Source organism: Scophthalmus maximus, chromosome 7, assembly GCF_022379125.1.
Source record: "Scophthalmus maximus strain ysfricsl-2021 chromosome 7, ASM2237912v1, whole genome shotgun sequence".
Taxonomy (NCBI): domain Eukaryota; kingdom Metazoa; phylum Chordata; class Actinopteri; order Pleuronectiformes; family Scophthalmidae; genus Scophthalmus; species Scophthalmus maximus.
Genome location: NC_061521.1, coordinates 26,063,122 through 26,077,018, shown reverse-complemented (window position 1 = coordinate 26,077,018; position 13,897 = coordinate 26,063,122). Strand labels below are relative to the sequence as shown.

At 49.3% G+C, this 13,897-nt stretch overlaps 3 protein-coding genes across 6 annotated transcripts; 1 reads left to right on the top strand and 2 right to left on the bottom strand.

Moving 5' to 3' along the window:
• Positions 1-1,473: 1,473 nt before the first annotated feature.
• On the bottom strand, positions 1,474-6,489 carry si:dkey-238o13.4 (uncharacterized protein LOC560780 homolog). Its single transcript, XM_035643527.2, has 6 exons — positions 6,333-6,489; positions 4,761-4,868; positions 4,027-4,166; positions 3,822-3,918; positions 2,787-2,911; positions 1,474-2,371 (listed from the first exon to the last, which is right to left on the bottom strand). The coding sequence occupies exons 1-6, from the start codon at positions 6,415-6,417 to the stop codon at positions 2,195-2,197; spliced, it is 732 nt and encodes a 243-aa protein (XP_035499420.1). The 5' UTR covers positions 6,418-6,489; the 3' UTR covers positions 1,474-2,194.
• Positions 6,490-7,101: 612 nt separating this feature from the next.
• On the top strand, positions 7,102-11,235 carry spata2l (spermatogenesis associated 2-like). Of its 3 annotated transcripts, none has more exons than XM_035642592.2 (4): positions 7,102-7,248; positions 8,489-8,888; positions 8,972-9,265; positions 9,416-11,235. In XM_035642592.2, the coding sequence occupies exons 2-4, from the start codon at positions 8,490-8,492 to the stop codon at positions 10,427-10,429; spliced, it is 1,707 nt and encodes a 568-aa protein (XP_035498485.2). In that variant the 5' UTR covers positions 7,102-7,248; position 8,489; the 3' UTR covers positions 10,430-11,235. The 3 variants fall into 3 exon arrangements, with proteins under 3 accessions (XP_035498485.2, XP_035498486.2, XP_047189255.1); XM_035642593.2 differs by having other exon boundaries at positions 7,142-7,242; XM_047333299.1 differs by lacking the exon at positions 7,102-7,248 and adding an exon at positions 7,305-8,169.
• Positions 11,236-11,786: 551 nt separating this feature from the next.
• On the bottom strand, positions 11,787-13,876 carry pdf (peptide deformylase, mitochondrial). Of its 2 annotated transcripts, none has more exons than XM_035642594.2 (3): positions 13,733-13,876; positions 12,237-12,904; positions 11,787-12,117 (listed from the first exon to the last, which is right to left on the bottom strand). In XM_035642594.2, exons 2-3 carry the CDS (start codon positions 12,850-12,852, stop codon positions 11,960-11,962), a joined length of 774 nt encoding a protein of 257 aa, XP_035498487.1. In that variant the 5' UTR covers positions 12,853-12,904; positions 13,733-13,876; the 3' UTR covers positions 11,787-11,959. The 2 variants fall into 2 exon arrangements, with proteins under 2 accessions (XP_035498487.1, XP_035498488.1); XM_035642595.2 differs by having other exon boundaries at positions 13,724-13,857.
• Positions 13,877-13,897: the final 21 nt, after the last annotated feature.

Here is a 13,897-nt window from a genome sequence, read left to right as displayed (position 1 = left end):
AGAGCTGGCAGCTGATCGGACACGAGCCTCCGGAGTGTGTGTGAGTCCTTATCCGTCGTTTCATGGCCGCTCCCGTTAAACTCCTGTCAGACGTCGTCTCGTGGCGTCGCCTGGTGGAGCCACTCGTGAGGTCAGACACGTTCCATCGCTGTCGTGGTGAAGTGCCGCTGCTGCTCTTGGGACAAGGCAGAGCGCCAAGATCACAACTTGTTTGTTTTTCCATCTGATCCCAAAATTGGAATCCCTTTCATCTCCGCTCCAGTTTTTAATCAGAAGCAGAGCAGTGATTTTGCAGCTGTTGTTCAACTTCTCAACATCGAACTGTTCCTCGTTCTGGTTCTGATCTGTTGCATCGTCAGGCGCGAGGCGCGATGGAAGTGTTTCCAACCCGATCGCTGGTACGGTGGCCCGAGAGCATCTGATCCCAACGTTAAAATAAACCACCATGTATCAACACCACTGACGAGGAGCCCACTTCTTTAACTTTCTTATTTTGCCCAAGGGGAGCGAACATCCGCCTCTACCCTTCATCTGTGGCGCTCGGTTGGTTGGGTTCAGCTCAGTGGAGTTTGTCGGTGTTGTGTGTATTTGTGGCGCGTGTGTTGTGAGAAGAAGTTGTGCTCTCAGGGCCACCGTACCATAAAATCAAAGAAAGTACATGAGTCCTGTGAACAGTTGCCATCTTGTCGTGGTAGCGGAAGGAGAGCGACGACCAGGCAGGAGTCAGGAGACCTGGTGGTGGCGCTAGAGGACGCGACCTGCTGCTGCTCGTCTTGGCCAAAAGTCCCATTCCCACTAACGAGCGTTCATTGAGTCTGTTCACTCACGTTTCCTCTCCGACCCCTCGGCCTGTCGAGGCCTCTTGGGCCGAGCGCGGCCCCTCGTTTCCCTCTCGGGACAAAAGCCAGTTTTCTTTTCCTATTAGAATGAGATGAGTCGCAGAACATGGCCGCTCGCCTGTGTGGGTGTGTTCCACCGTGAGGGGGAAGCTGGAGGAGGTGAGGAGAAAGTGGGGCCCCGCACTTCAATCGTCATTTGGCCTAATTGAGCCGTGAGCCGACAAGTTCAGAACAAAAACTGTGACTGACCCCCCCGACCCCCCGACCAGAACTACCACTGCTCTTGCTCTCCCGACCAATCACAGTCGTCCTCGTCGACCCAACTCCTCCGTACAGGCGACTAAATTTACATTCTCATGGCGGGAGCATGTCGTGTATACGAGACAACAATGAGGCCGTATACAACAGGACCTTACACGACAACAATATCCCCTCCGATCTTCTGCTCAGCTCATCCCAGGGACATGTTGCCCTAAATAATGGGCCGCAGACAAAGGGGCTATAGGGGGTCGGTGCTGGTGCTTCTGACCGGGACGGAGTCACGCTAGGGGAAAGTAAAAAACCAAGGTATTAGTGGTTCAGCTCGTCCAGAACGTTTCATTAAAGAAGACAAACTTTGAGGCAACGAACACGCTGGATTGGAACATTCCTTGTTTATTGGTATTTGAATTCAAAACTCTGCATATTTCAGCTTTTTGTAAATTCAGAATATTTCAATTTCTTAATGCTATAAGTCTTCAACATCGTCAACGTCTCCAGCTTTTTAAGACTTTCGGCATCAGTCCCCAGAATCTGGTCACTTGAGCGTTATTCCTTCAGTTCCTTAAAGTCTTCACAATCTGCAATGTTCACATGTCGTTCAGTGGATTAGCTTTAATCGTGGTCATCGCCTTTATATATGGTCAGAAACTCCACGAGCGTCTTTAAATCCAGATTTGTAGATGATCATCTACGACCAAACACCCTGTGTGTTGTAGACCACTTGTTCAAAAGACTGTAAGGAAGCAACTTGCTCGCACCAACAATTCGGCCTTCGCAGATCTACTTTTATTAAACTATATGTGTGTTCTGCAGATCCGTAGAGAGAATGTGGTGTTATATCGCGGATCACGTCTAGTGAAGATGGATAAGAGAGAAATGTGCAACGATGAGAAGGTGAGTCTTGTAAATCCGATCATCACACGACGGTACATGCAAAGAACAACACTTGATGCTGATGATCTAAGAACTGGGAGCAGGACGCAGTGTTAGTAGAAAGAATATACCGGGCACATCGAGTTGTTCAGAAGAGAACAAATGGACCAAAGAGAGAGAGTTCAGTGAGAGACGGGAGTGTGAATGAAGCGTTTCCAGGTCTAGAGGTTCCTCTCCAGAAGGACGGTGTTCAGGTCCGCGGGGCAGCTGATGGTGAAGACCATGTGGGAGGAGTTCCGCTTCTCCACCAGGGTGGAAACGGCCTCGCCCAGGTCCAGGTGGTTCAGGTATCCGGGGGCCATGCGCTCCGGAGTGGCCACGCCCGTGTTGATCTTCACCTGCAGGGAACCACGAGCGCATTAAAGAGCAACTCAGGGTCGTTGTTCTCTCAACATACCAACAAAGGCCCGGCGGACGTCTGGGGACACGGCAGGCGGATCACTAGTGTCGGGGATAATCTGTCCTGACTCTCAGAGTGTTTAGTCTAGTTCCAGTCTGGTGGCCCTTTGTCCTGAGATGACGACACGAGGTTCTCAAGAGGTAAACGCATCACTCGGACTGGGCTAGGCAGGTTTTGGGTACACCATGCACTGACCACTTGTTGATCCGTGTAACGAACCAGAGTTCTTAAATGCTGTATAAACACTGAGGACGTCCACGGTCTCCTTGTTCCTGATTCGACCGCATCAATAGTTCCACCGCGACCAGGTTGTAAAGGAGTCTGATGATCAGACGGAGGCGTGTGGGTCTCACCTGGTTGAGTTTACAGGGCAGGTCGGGGTACTCCTCCCGCAGCACCTGGCAGAAGGCCAGAGCGCTGGCGGCGCCCACCGTCAGGAAGCCTGTCCCGGGCATCAGCAGCCTCTCTCCTGCTCCCCCTGGGGCAAAGAAACGTGTAACGCAAAACCTCGTTATCGACCGGGAACCAGTCACGGATCAAGTGCGTGATGAGAAACGAGTCAAGTCGTAAAGCTGCATTTTGACCGAAGACCTTTGTACCTGCAAGTTTAAGTCCCAGGGTCTTTTTGTCAGGGAACTAAAAGGTTCCTGCAGACGTTAGAGGTCTGAGATTAGAGATTAGGCCAAATGAGTCTGCTGACGAATGAGCAACAGACGGCTACAACAAGCTGTTACACTCCGGTCCAGCAGGTGGCGGTGATGCAGGAGACTACACAACAACGATGGTGCAACATAAATACTACGACAACAGACAACATGTTTTACGCGCTATTGTGGAAATTTGAACGGCTGAAATAAAACAAAGTATTCAACCAATCTGACGTCTTCAGCGCCGCGAACCATCACCTGACTACCTGTGTAGTTTGGCCTCTTTCATTTTCTTCACAGGTTCCACAGATTCACTGTTTTCAGTCAGTGCTCCCATCCACGTCCTTACCAGCAGCAGGAAGTTATCATTGGAAAAAGCTCTATAAACTCTAAATAACTGTTGCTGTTTGTCAGTTAGTTTGTCTTTCTGACCCCAAGTGGCCAAAAAAGCTCAACAACAACAACAACAACAACAACAACAGCAGCAGCAGCAGCAGCAGCAGCAGCAGCGGGGGGCAACCTGCACGGGTCAGGCGTGTACCACGTCAGTATTCACTCCCTGCGCTCTTTTACAAATCAAGTCTCCAGCCTATTTTATACAACAAAGCCTGGACTGTACCGGGTGTGGGGTCACACTCGACGTGAGCCTTTGTCTTCAGCTTCTGAACGTCACAACACAAACCACAGTTCTGTCCAGAGTTGCTGCACACGGACAGAGAGACGCTCGACTGAGGGACCCACCGGTCACGAAGGTGTAGGTGCAGCTGGAGTCGTCCCTCACCAGGGGGAAGAAGGTCTTCCAGGACACAAACGTGCTGAAAAGTAAAGTCTCCATTACCTGGAGAGATGAAGTGAGAGGGAAACAAGAATCACAATTTCATTTGGTGTGGGAAAAATGCCTCAACAGTCAGACATGAATGGAGGCTCCAGTGGTCGAAGCACTCACCCACTGTAGTTCCTTGAGGGACTGGGTGTGGGGGGGTCCTCCCTGCCACCAGCTGAAGCCCAGAGAGGACACGACGTCCGTCACCTTCCCCACGACCTCCAGCAGCGACCGCTTCGCCTGCTCCGCCCCCTCCTCCGACCCTGGAACAGGGAGGAGCCTCCGGGTTAGAGTCTATAGCCGAAAACCGCCGGGGGCCCCACATCGCACTGGGGGTCTTGTTAGGGAAAGTCCCACCTTCTAAAATGCAGACGTCACTGAGAGCATGTGACCATGTGACCATGTGACCATGTGACCATGTGACCATGTGAGCATGCTCCAACAACAGGAAAATCATGGATGGAGTGATGGATGGATGGATGGAGTGATGGATGGATGGATGGAGTGATGGATGGATGGAGTGATGGATGGATGGAGTGATGGATGGATGGATGGAGTGATGGATGGATGGATGGACTGATGGATGGATGGATGGAGTGATGGATGGATGGAGTGATGGATGGATGGATGGAGTGATGGATGGATGGATGGAGTGATGGATGGATGGAGTGATGGATGGATGGATGGAGTGATGGATGGATGGAGTGATGGATGGATGGGGTGATGGATGGATGGAGTGATGAATGGATGGATGGAGTGATGGATGGAGTGATGGATGGATGGAGTGATGGATGGAGTGATGGATGGATGGAGTGATGGATGACAGCCAGCTGTCCAGGTGAGTGAAGTGAACTCACCCACGTCGCCCACCACAGTGGTGAGGTTTTCCTTCGTGTTGGGGGAGATGAACTCTCTGAGTCTCTCCAGCCGGCTGCTGTCCCTGGAGATCACTGCCACTTTAAACCCTTCACACACAGACACACACACACACAGACACAGACACACACACACACACACACACACACACACACACACACACAGACACACACACACAGACACACACACCTTTAACACAGACGACAGGACTAATCCCTGGAATCTCACACGAAAATGATCTGTTTGTTTATCAAGGTCATCAGACGTCTCAACTCAAACAACAACAAATCTATAATGTGACATAAATCCAGAACTACAGTGAACTCATGGTCACGCCATCCTGCGGCTGCTTGCTCCGTCGCCGGCTTAATAAATAAAACCAGAATATATGTGAGCTTTGGGGCTGAGGCAGCGTCTAGACGGAGGATGAAGGACTTTACTTCCAACCACAACGTGATACTGTACATGATGACGAGGTGATGCAGATCTGACCACCAGCAAAAAAAAAAGAATCCAACTTTGATGAAACCAAAAAGGCATAAATTATCATAAACTCACAACTCAGAACGCAGCTAACAATTATTTTCATTATCGATTGGATTATTTTTCGATTAATAGATCAGTTGTTTGGTTCATAAAATGTCATAAAATGATGAAAATGTCAATCGTGTTTCTCAAAAATCCAAAATGATGTTTTGTTTTGTTCACACACCAAAGATGTTCAGTTCACTGTCACAGAGGAGCAAAGAAACCAGAACATATTCACATGTAAGAAGCTGAAATCAAAGAATTTTGAATTTTTATTTCATAAAAACTACTTCAACCGATTAATCGATTATCAAAATAGTTGGCGATTAATTCAGTAATCGATTACTAATCGATTCATCCATTAACTGTTGCAGCTCTATTCAATATTAAAACACAAATATTTATTTTTCTATTTTGGGTTTCTACGTTTTGCTTTAATATAAAACACCTCTCAACATTCCTCATGTTCAATGTTCCCATGACAGTTAATGTATCATAGGTTAATTTTAAAGTCAGTCTCATCTATTCTGTATATGGCTCAAATGTCCTTTATGAAATTATATTTTCATGTATTCATCATCATCATCATCAAAAAAATATTTGTATATCTTTATCTTTACAAACTTCAGGGTCTACATTAAAAATGTCATCGTCATATGAACAGCTGTTGTGCCATTTTACGCGCAGCAGCCAGAGACGATTGTGATGCGCACTGGAGGTTTGTTTGTTTTCATGACCTGGCACACAAGAGACCATCAGACGTCAAAGTGTGTGCGATCATTTCCAAAAGGCTGTCGGCAAACTTTTTAAACAAAGAATTATGGGGCTCGTCAAATTTACGCACGAAGACACGTCAACGTTGGATTAACATCCATCAGCCATCAGACAGTTATCGACTCACAGGAGGGAGATGCTCATGAAGTAACACAGTGGTCGTAAATGTCTTCAAAAGTCGTCATGATGGAAGATTCCTCCGCACACACACGTGAATGTGGAAGTCAGAGGATATTACATCTTCTTCTCACCTTTATCCAGCAGCGCTTTCACGACCCCGGAGCCCACAGTCCCCGCTCCCCCCAGGGCCAACACCACCCGGTCCGCGTTCGACATGCTGCTGCAGGATGATGGAGGAGGAGGAGGTTCACTCTCCGGACTGAGCCGCGACCATCGACCCGGGACGGATTTAACTGCACTCAGACCCCCCCCCCCCCCCCCCCCCCCCGTCAGTCACCGAGGCCACGCCCACATGTCAACAACAACAAAACAGTCTTCACCCTACCAGTGTGTGTGTGTGTGTGTGTGTGTGTGCGTGTGCACCTGTACTTTCTGTCTGTGCAGGGGCCAGTTTGATTTATACACCTTCAGAGGGCTAAACTTGGTTTTAATGGTTAGAATTAGAATTAGGGTTTAGTGTGTGTGTGTTCGTGTGTGTGTGTGTGTGTGTGTGTGTGAGATGGACTCGGTTCATGCAGGGGTGAGGTCCTGAGGTCGAGGGCTTCAAAGGTGAAATGCTTCCATCTAGTGGATGAGACAATAAATAATATAAATAAGTGTAAATAGACCGTTATAATAATAAAAAATGTCATTAGACCTTCAGTGATAATATAACACTATTATATAACATTATTTTTATTATTATTATTACTACTAATAATACGATAATAATAATAATAATAATAATAATAATAATAATCTATTTTTATCTGTAACCTTCGTAGAGTTTTGAGGTGAAACTATAAGAATCGCCCACACGCCCCGCCCCGCCCCGCCGGTCCGTCCCGGTGGGTCGAACCACGCCCACCGGTCCGAGGCGGGGGAAATCCGCGCCACGTGACAATGTTTACTTTCCGCTGGTGAATCGAGCGACCATCGGCGGCGCAGCGGCCGGAAACGAGCTTCATGATTCACTGACGATCACCTGAGCGACACATCCAGGTGCAGGTGAGTGTGTGTGTGTGCGTGAGAGAGAGTGTGTGAGTGTGTGAGTGTGTGTTCTGTCAATCAAAGCGTATCCTGTCAATCTGCCGCGGCCCCCCTGTAGCTGCGAGGGGAACGTTAGCTTTAGCCTTTTTTCTCCGGACTCCAGATCTCGTTCGGAAATGTGTTGATTGAAAGGTCGGCGACATACGATCTTCTCTGGGACCAGAACCAGAACAGATGCTGAATCCTCTGGAGTCGAACTTTAATTCGGGGTTCATTTGGAACAACACAGAACTTCTCCCTCGGGTGAAATCTGCGCTTCTCTGAGGAACGTGTCACGTTACTTCCGGAGTGGTTTCACACAGATCTACCTCCGTTAGTGAAACTTCTACTCTCGATGTCTGGTGGATTCATGTCAGAAGAATCTCTCGCGTCACTGAAACTTTTCGAGGGACATGTTATGTTAAAATCACAATTCAAAACGGGAAGACAGTTTTAAATAGGCGCATATTCATATGGAATTTGTTCCCGCGATTGACAACAAAGATAAGTTACCCTACAGTAGCACAAAGCTACATGTAGCTAGTGTGTTAGCACGATAAGCTAATGTTAACGTCTCATAACTGATGTGGTCGGTGAAAATATTGACTCATAAAGTAACTTCTCATATTTTTTATTCTTTAACTGGAGCTGAGAAACAGGAAAATTCTATATTTATAGAATTATATATTATGTATATTTTACAATAAATAAACACAAAATACAACGGTTTTTTGTTTCACTTTTGGATTTGTGAGCACAGTTTTTTTTATGAAGCTAAATCTTTTTTCTCTCTTTTTTTCACATTTTTTTGTTGAAGCTCAGTTGGATGATCACAATAATATCACAATATTATAATAATAATTCTTACTTATTCTTCTTAACACATCCGTGAGAAACATGGTACTTAATTCTTTATTTGTTAACAGTGCAACAAGTGTTAGCGGCTGTTGCTTGTGTACGTAATTTTAATCTGTAATCTATGTTCACTAAACTTGATATAGATCAATGTCATTCATTGTTCTATCCATAACAAATGCACTACAGTCTGCTGTCAATTCCTCAATTTGTTCCGACAACAAAGCTCCTGAACGTGACGTTCTCGTACTTCCCACGTCACCAGTGGGGAAGGGGGATCTTCCCGACGAGCACGTGAAGGCAGACGAGAACAATCTCGAGCTCCGTTTCAGCGTCACGTTTGTTTGTGTGTCCTCTCGGCCAGAATGACGGATACGAGCGACTCCCGGCAGCGAGCCAGAGATCTGGTGACGGCCTACGACCGCAGCCTGGAGCAGCAGATCGTGGAACGAGGCTCCAGCCTGGCGTGTAGAGACGAGGAGCTGTGGACGCGGGTGGAGGCGCTGCTGAGGGACGGAGATGCGCAGGAGACGCACTGCCTGGGTCTGGATCCGCTCGCCGTGATGGAGGAGTCGCTCAAAGCGGCGGCGGCATCAGTGAAGGTGACGGCAGCAGCGAAGGTGACGGCAGCACCCAGGGGCGGCAAAGTCAAGGCCAGAGGAGGAGGAGGGCTGCAGGGCCTGGCGAAGGCGTTCGAGGTCCTGGAGCAGGCGGCGCTGAACTTGTACCTCGGCCCCTGGAGGGGCGAGTACAAAGTCGTCAAGGTTGGTTGGAAATAAACTCAGACAGAACCAGAAATCTTCATGTTTTAATATGACGCCTTCCTGATTCACCCTTTGTGTTCCAGATGTACTCCGGCATGTTCACCCACCACATCCGACCGGTGCTGTCGATGCCGCAGGCGGAGAAGCTGTTCGGCCTGTTGGGGTACGAGCCCGGCGCGGCGCGGCGCGAGCAGCTTTTCCTCCAGGCGCTGAAGATCGGTCCCGCCTCCCTGGACGACCTGCTGCGCTTGTCCTGCGCCTTCTACCTGGCCCGCTGCGAGTGTCGCCTCATGCAGGCGGCTCTCGGCAAGCACGTCGGCGAAGCGCAGTGGGAGCTGAGCGTGGTGAGGGAGCGGCAGAGAGGAAACTCCCTACAGGTACGTTTGGGATGAAGATGGCGCCACAGGCTACGTGGGCCGACTGTAACACGGCCGTAATAGAACAGTAGAAGAAGAGCTCGGTCCGTGATCTGAGCTGTGTGGGCGCCACCGACATTCAAACCATTTCTTGTCTGTCCGTGTCCACAGGTCGCCCTGGACAACGCCAAGAAGACGCTGAAAGTCAAACAGCCGCCGACAGAGCCGTTTGACGTGGACATGGATCTGTACACAGACGAGCATGTTAATGGGGGGCGGGTGGCCGCGGGTGCCAGGGCGGACAAACCCTGGCCGACTCAAAGGAGTTTGTCTCCCCCGGCCGTCAAAACACACAGTGACGGATTGACGTCCTTGTCCTCCTCGTCATGCGCCTCGCCGCCCGGCAGAGAGAACGTCTGCATCTCTACACTCAGCTGCCAGCTGGCGAAGACGTCTCCTCCGGAGGCGGCCGTCGGGGAGTCTAAGGGGCGAGGCCGACGCCCCGGCGAGGGCTCGAGGTTCGACGATGCCGACTCGGGATCGCGGTCCGTCCGTCTGCGGTCGGAAGCGACGGGGCTTTGCGAGAGCGAAGCCGACCGCTTTTGCAGCTGCCTCGATTTGGCCCAACTTTATCTCAAACACTGTGTCGATTGCAACACGTTGCACGGCTTCACCTGTGCCTCGCTGCAGAACTGTTTGTTGGTCCACAGCGTGGTGACCTTCTATGATCTGACTGAAGGAGGGAGCGAATCGGGAGTGGTGTCGCTACAGAGCGAAAAAAGTCTCAGAGCTAGCGACGCGAATGCATCGCCGACGCTCGCCGCCGGCTGCAGCAGCGCCGCCATGTCCTCATTGGTTCTGCGAGACGACAACGACCCCGGACCCACGATTCCTTCTCTTCACCCGTTCACCTACCACGACTGCTGCGATCTCGCCCGCCTGGACCCGCGGGTGCTGTGTCGCAGCTGCGGCGTCTTCCACTCGAGTTCCTGCCGAGACGCCGACTACTGCCACGTCCACCACACGGTCCGACCGCTGGGCGTGTGTGTCTGCGGGAAAGCGTGCGCCAGGAAGCCGCTGGTCCTCTGCAGATACTGTGGAAACGAGTACTGTCGCGACTGTTGGTACAGGAATCCTGTTGTCTGCGTCTGCGGCCAAACGTTTGACCAGTCGTCCTCCGTGTGACTCGCACCGGAGAAGTGTTGCACTAATGAAAAAGGCACAACTAGTGAAACCAAAGTGCCTTAAAAAATCTTCTAAAACAAGAACAATCGAATCCGAACGTTGCCTTGACTCAACGCCGACACGCAGAACCGAGTCTCTCTGAGACGGTCGGGCGTCTCCTCCCCGAGCTTCAGGATCAACCTTCTGGAAACAACAAGAGCAACGTAGAAGCTGAAAATGGAAAGTTTTGCTGATTATTTCTATTTTAAAATCACTTAAGTAATTTTGGAGAAAGCTCGTCTCTCTCTTCGTTGTTGCCGATGATTTAAACCGCGCTGGTCGGGTACGTGAGACCCGACGCGCTAACCACGAGGCCAAACGCCAGAGTCGTGGCGCCTGACGCTGGCGCGTCTCTTTGTGTGTTGGAGAGCGTCCGCAACATTCTTTGCTTTTCAATTTACAGAGCCAGGGCTGAGTCTGTTGTTCACAGAGCCGACAGCTAACGGACCCTGAGGAATAATTTGCGGAATTTTCCAAAAGTGTATTTTGGTTTCAAATGGCTCTACTGCCCCGCCCACGACGACTCTGATTGGTTTTTAAAAAACAATCCGGAGCCTCCAGCAGATCGATGGTCGGTGCAGCCCGGTCCGTTCTTTGTGAGACTCGTCTGTGCTCGACCACATTGATAATCATCATCATCACCGCAAGTATTTGTGTATCGTTGAGACTTGGAAGTCGTGATTTCAGTCACTTAAATGTAACTTTGGTGCAAAAGTCTGTTTCCCTCTGTATTTGTTGCCTGCAGAGTAAAAGGGTCAAAATGTCAATTGTCTCTTGTTACATTTATTGATTATTCTTGGTTTGACAAAATGTCATGAAACTATTTAAAAGAAAACAACGCCATCACAAATTCAAATAACCAGAAACAAGAGGCGACATATTTTGTCATTTTTGCATAAAAATGATTCATCAATGATCAAAGTAGGTGATTATTTTTCTTTTGACTGATTAATCAATTCATTCTTTCAGCCCTAAAACCAATATAGAGAGAGGTGGAGCGTAAAGACCGTCAGGGCCAGAAGTATTTGGACGGGCACAGTTTCTGTTCTTCAGGCTCCAAATGTCAGCACCTTCGATTTGGGAAAATAAAAATCTAAAAATGGACATTACATAACTGCAAATGTCGGCTTTGATTTCAATAAGTTTATAACAACAGAGAAGGATCAAATACACACAGCCTGCATTCAGCAGCCCCACGATTCACGACAACCACTTGTGTTGTTCCAGGGTTTCGCCCGCTCATGTCCCGGACGTGTCCTGAACGCCCCACGGCCACATCACATCAGGGTCACACGCGTCAAATACAACGATCAAACAGTCGTAGTTTAATAACTTTAATGTATTTACACCCAAGACAAAAACCTTTTGACAAGCATTTTCCTAGTTTTCACCAACACAGCTCTGGCCGATCAGATCAATTCAAATCACTCCGTGTAATCAGTTTCCGTTTGAGGATGTTTTTCGGTCTGTCCAGTGAATTTGTCCCGTTTCCTATTCGTTGTGCTTCTGCCAGTGGATGTTGACGAAGGTCTTGCTGTCCATGCGGTCGACGTAGAGGACGCCGTCCAGGTGGTCCATCTCGTGCTGGAGGATTCGAGCCGGCCAGCCGGTCGCCTGGAACGTGATCGCTTCACCCTTTTCGTTCAGACCTGCAGGACGGGACAAGACGGACGCGACAAACATGCGGACAGGCGTTAGCAATTTCCATTTTAGGTTTCTTCTACTGCCTTTTCCCGGTTTTGCTCTGCGTGTGTTCCGTGTTACGTACCGGACACTTCCACGGAGACGTAGCGAGGAACCGTGGCAGAGAAGCCCGTGATGCTCTCGCAGGCTTCCTGAAAGAGCGCGGTCCGCCCGTCCAGAACCCTCAGCTGGGGATTAATGAACACCCTCAGCGGCTGGGCGGAGAGGCCGCGGGCCTCCCGCGACGCGGCCGAACTCTCCTGCAACATCCTCTCGGGATATTCCAGGGCAAAGATGCGTAGCGGCACCCCGAGCTGAGGCGCACTGAGTCCCACGCATTCCAGTTTGCGCATCACTTTCACCATGGTGCTGATGACTTTCTGGATCTCGGGGCTTGTTATAGCTGCAGGGTCGACGTCGGCGGCCTGTGAACGCAGCACCGGGTCCCCGACCTGGCAGATGTGGCTGTACGGCGGAGTGGGAGGGCCTATAAACTTGTGTTTTATGTAGTGGAGGTACGAGCGCACCTTGACGTCCCTGCAGTAAGAGCGTCTGCAGGACACCGGTGAGATACTTGACAGACAAGTGGACGTCGTTGCTGTTGATGAACTCAGAGCTCTGCACCGAGGAGCCCTGGATGCACAGACTCTGAACCCCGTCGCAGAGAGCAGCAGCACAGACGCACACGGTCTGACGTTCATGGTGCAGCGGCAAGCGGGAGGTCGCGTTGCATCAGGCGGACGAAGCACTGTTCTGTCGGGACATCACACAAAAAGAAGGAAGTTTATTTACTTCATGTTCCTCATCGCGTCACGATGAAATCACTGATGATAGTGTGATGCATTCAAGTTCAGGTCCCAGTCTTTCCTTTAGTGTGACGCTACTATATGTGTGGACAGACAAACATTTCATCTGTTGTCGGGGAAAAATCTCTCCTGACTCAGAATATTGAGTGTGGTTATAAGGTCGTGGCCCTTTGTCCTAAATCTCCTCAATGAATTGAGCTCCTGTAATAAACACTAACTTCCATTTCACCTTCATGAGACCGACGAACCTGCCATTCCAAAGACACCTAAGAAAGTTAAGAGAGCCCCTATGTTATTATGAGTGAGTAAAGCAAAATCTATGTGTTCATTATTATTCTATCCAAAGTTAGAACAGGATGAATATTTTTGTATATATTTCATCCATTATTTTGTTCTTCCGACTGCATGTCAGGTGACTGCTTTTGGTCCAATCATGGTTGAGTGAACAGTGAATACACATGAAGGTATGAACAAAACCATATCTATATCTATATTATAGATCTATATCTATAGATCTATACATAGATATAGATATATACATATATATGTATATCTTTGTCGATTAGCAGTACAGGTTCTTCCTCCAGCCGAGCAGTAACCTGAACGCCGCCGACGGGGTGACCTGGTGCTACGAAACAGGCGCGCCCCGTTCAGCAGCCGCCGGCGCCTCAGGACTCAGGAGGAAGTTGCGAAGAGTCCGGCAGAATCATTTACAGTGTTTAAATTAAATGAATTGTGATTCTGTTCATCTGAAGCTGATGTGTACCTGAGTTACCTGACGTTGTTGTGAAGAAGATCCACCTCGCTGTCACGGGAAGGACACAACACGGGCAGGACAAGTAGTTCCGGGTCAGTGACCTTCACAATAAAAGCCTGTGACACGGAAGTAGTTTGAAACGTTTTCAAACGATACAAGTTTTTAAACTTGGGATGTTCGACG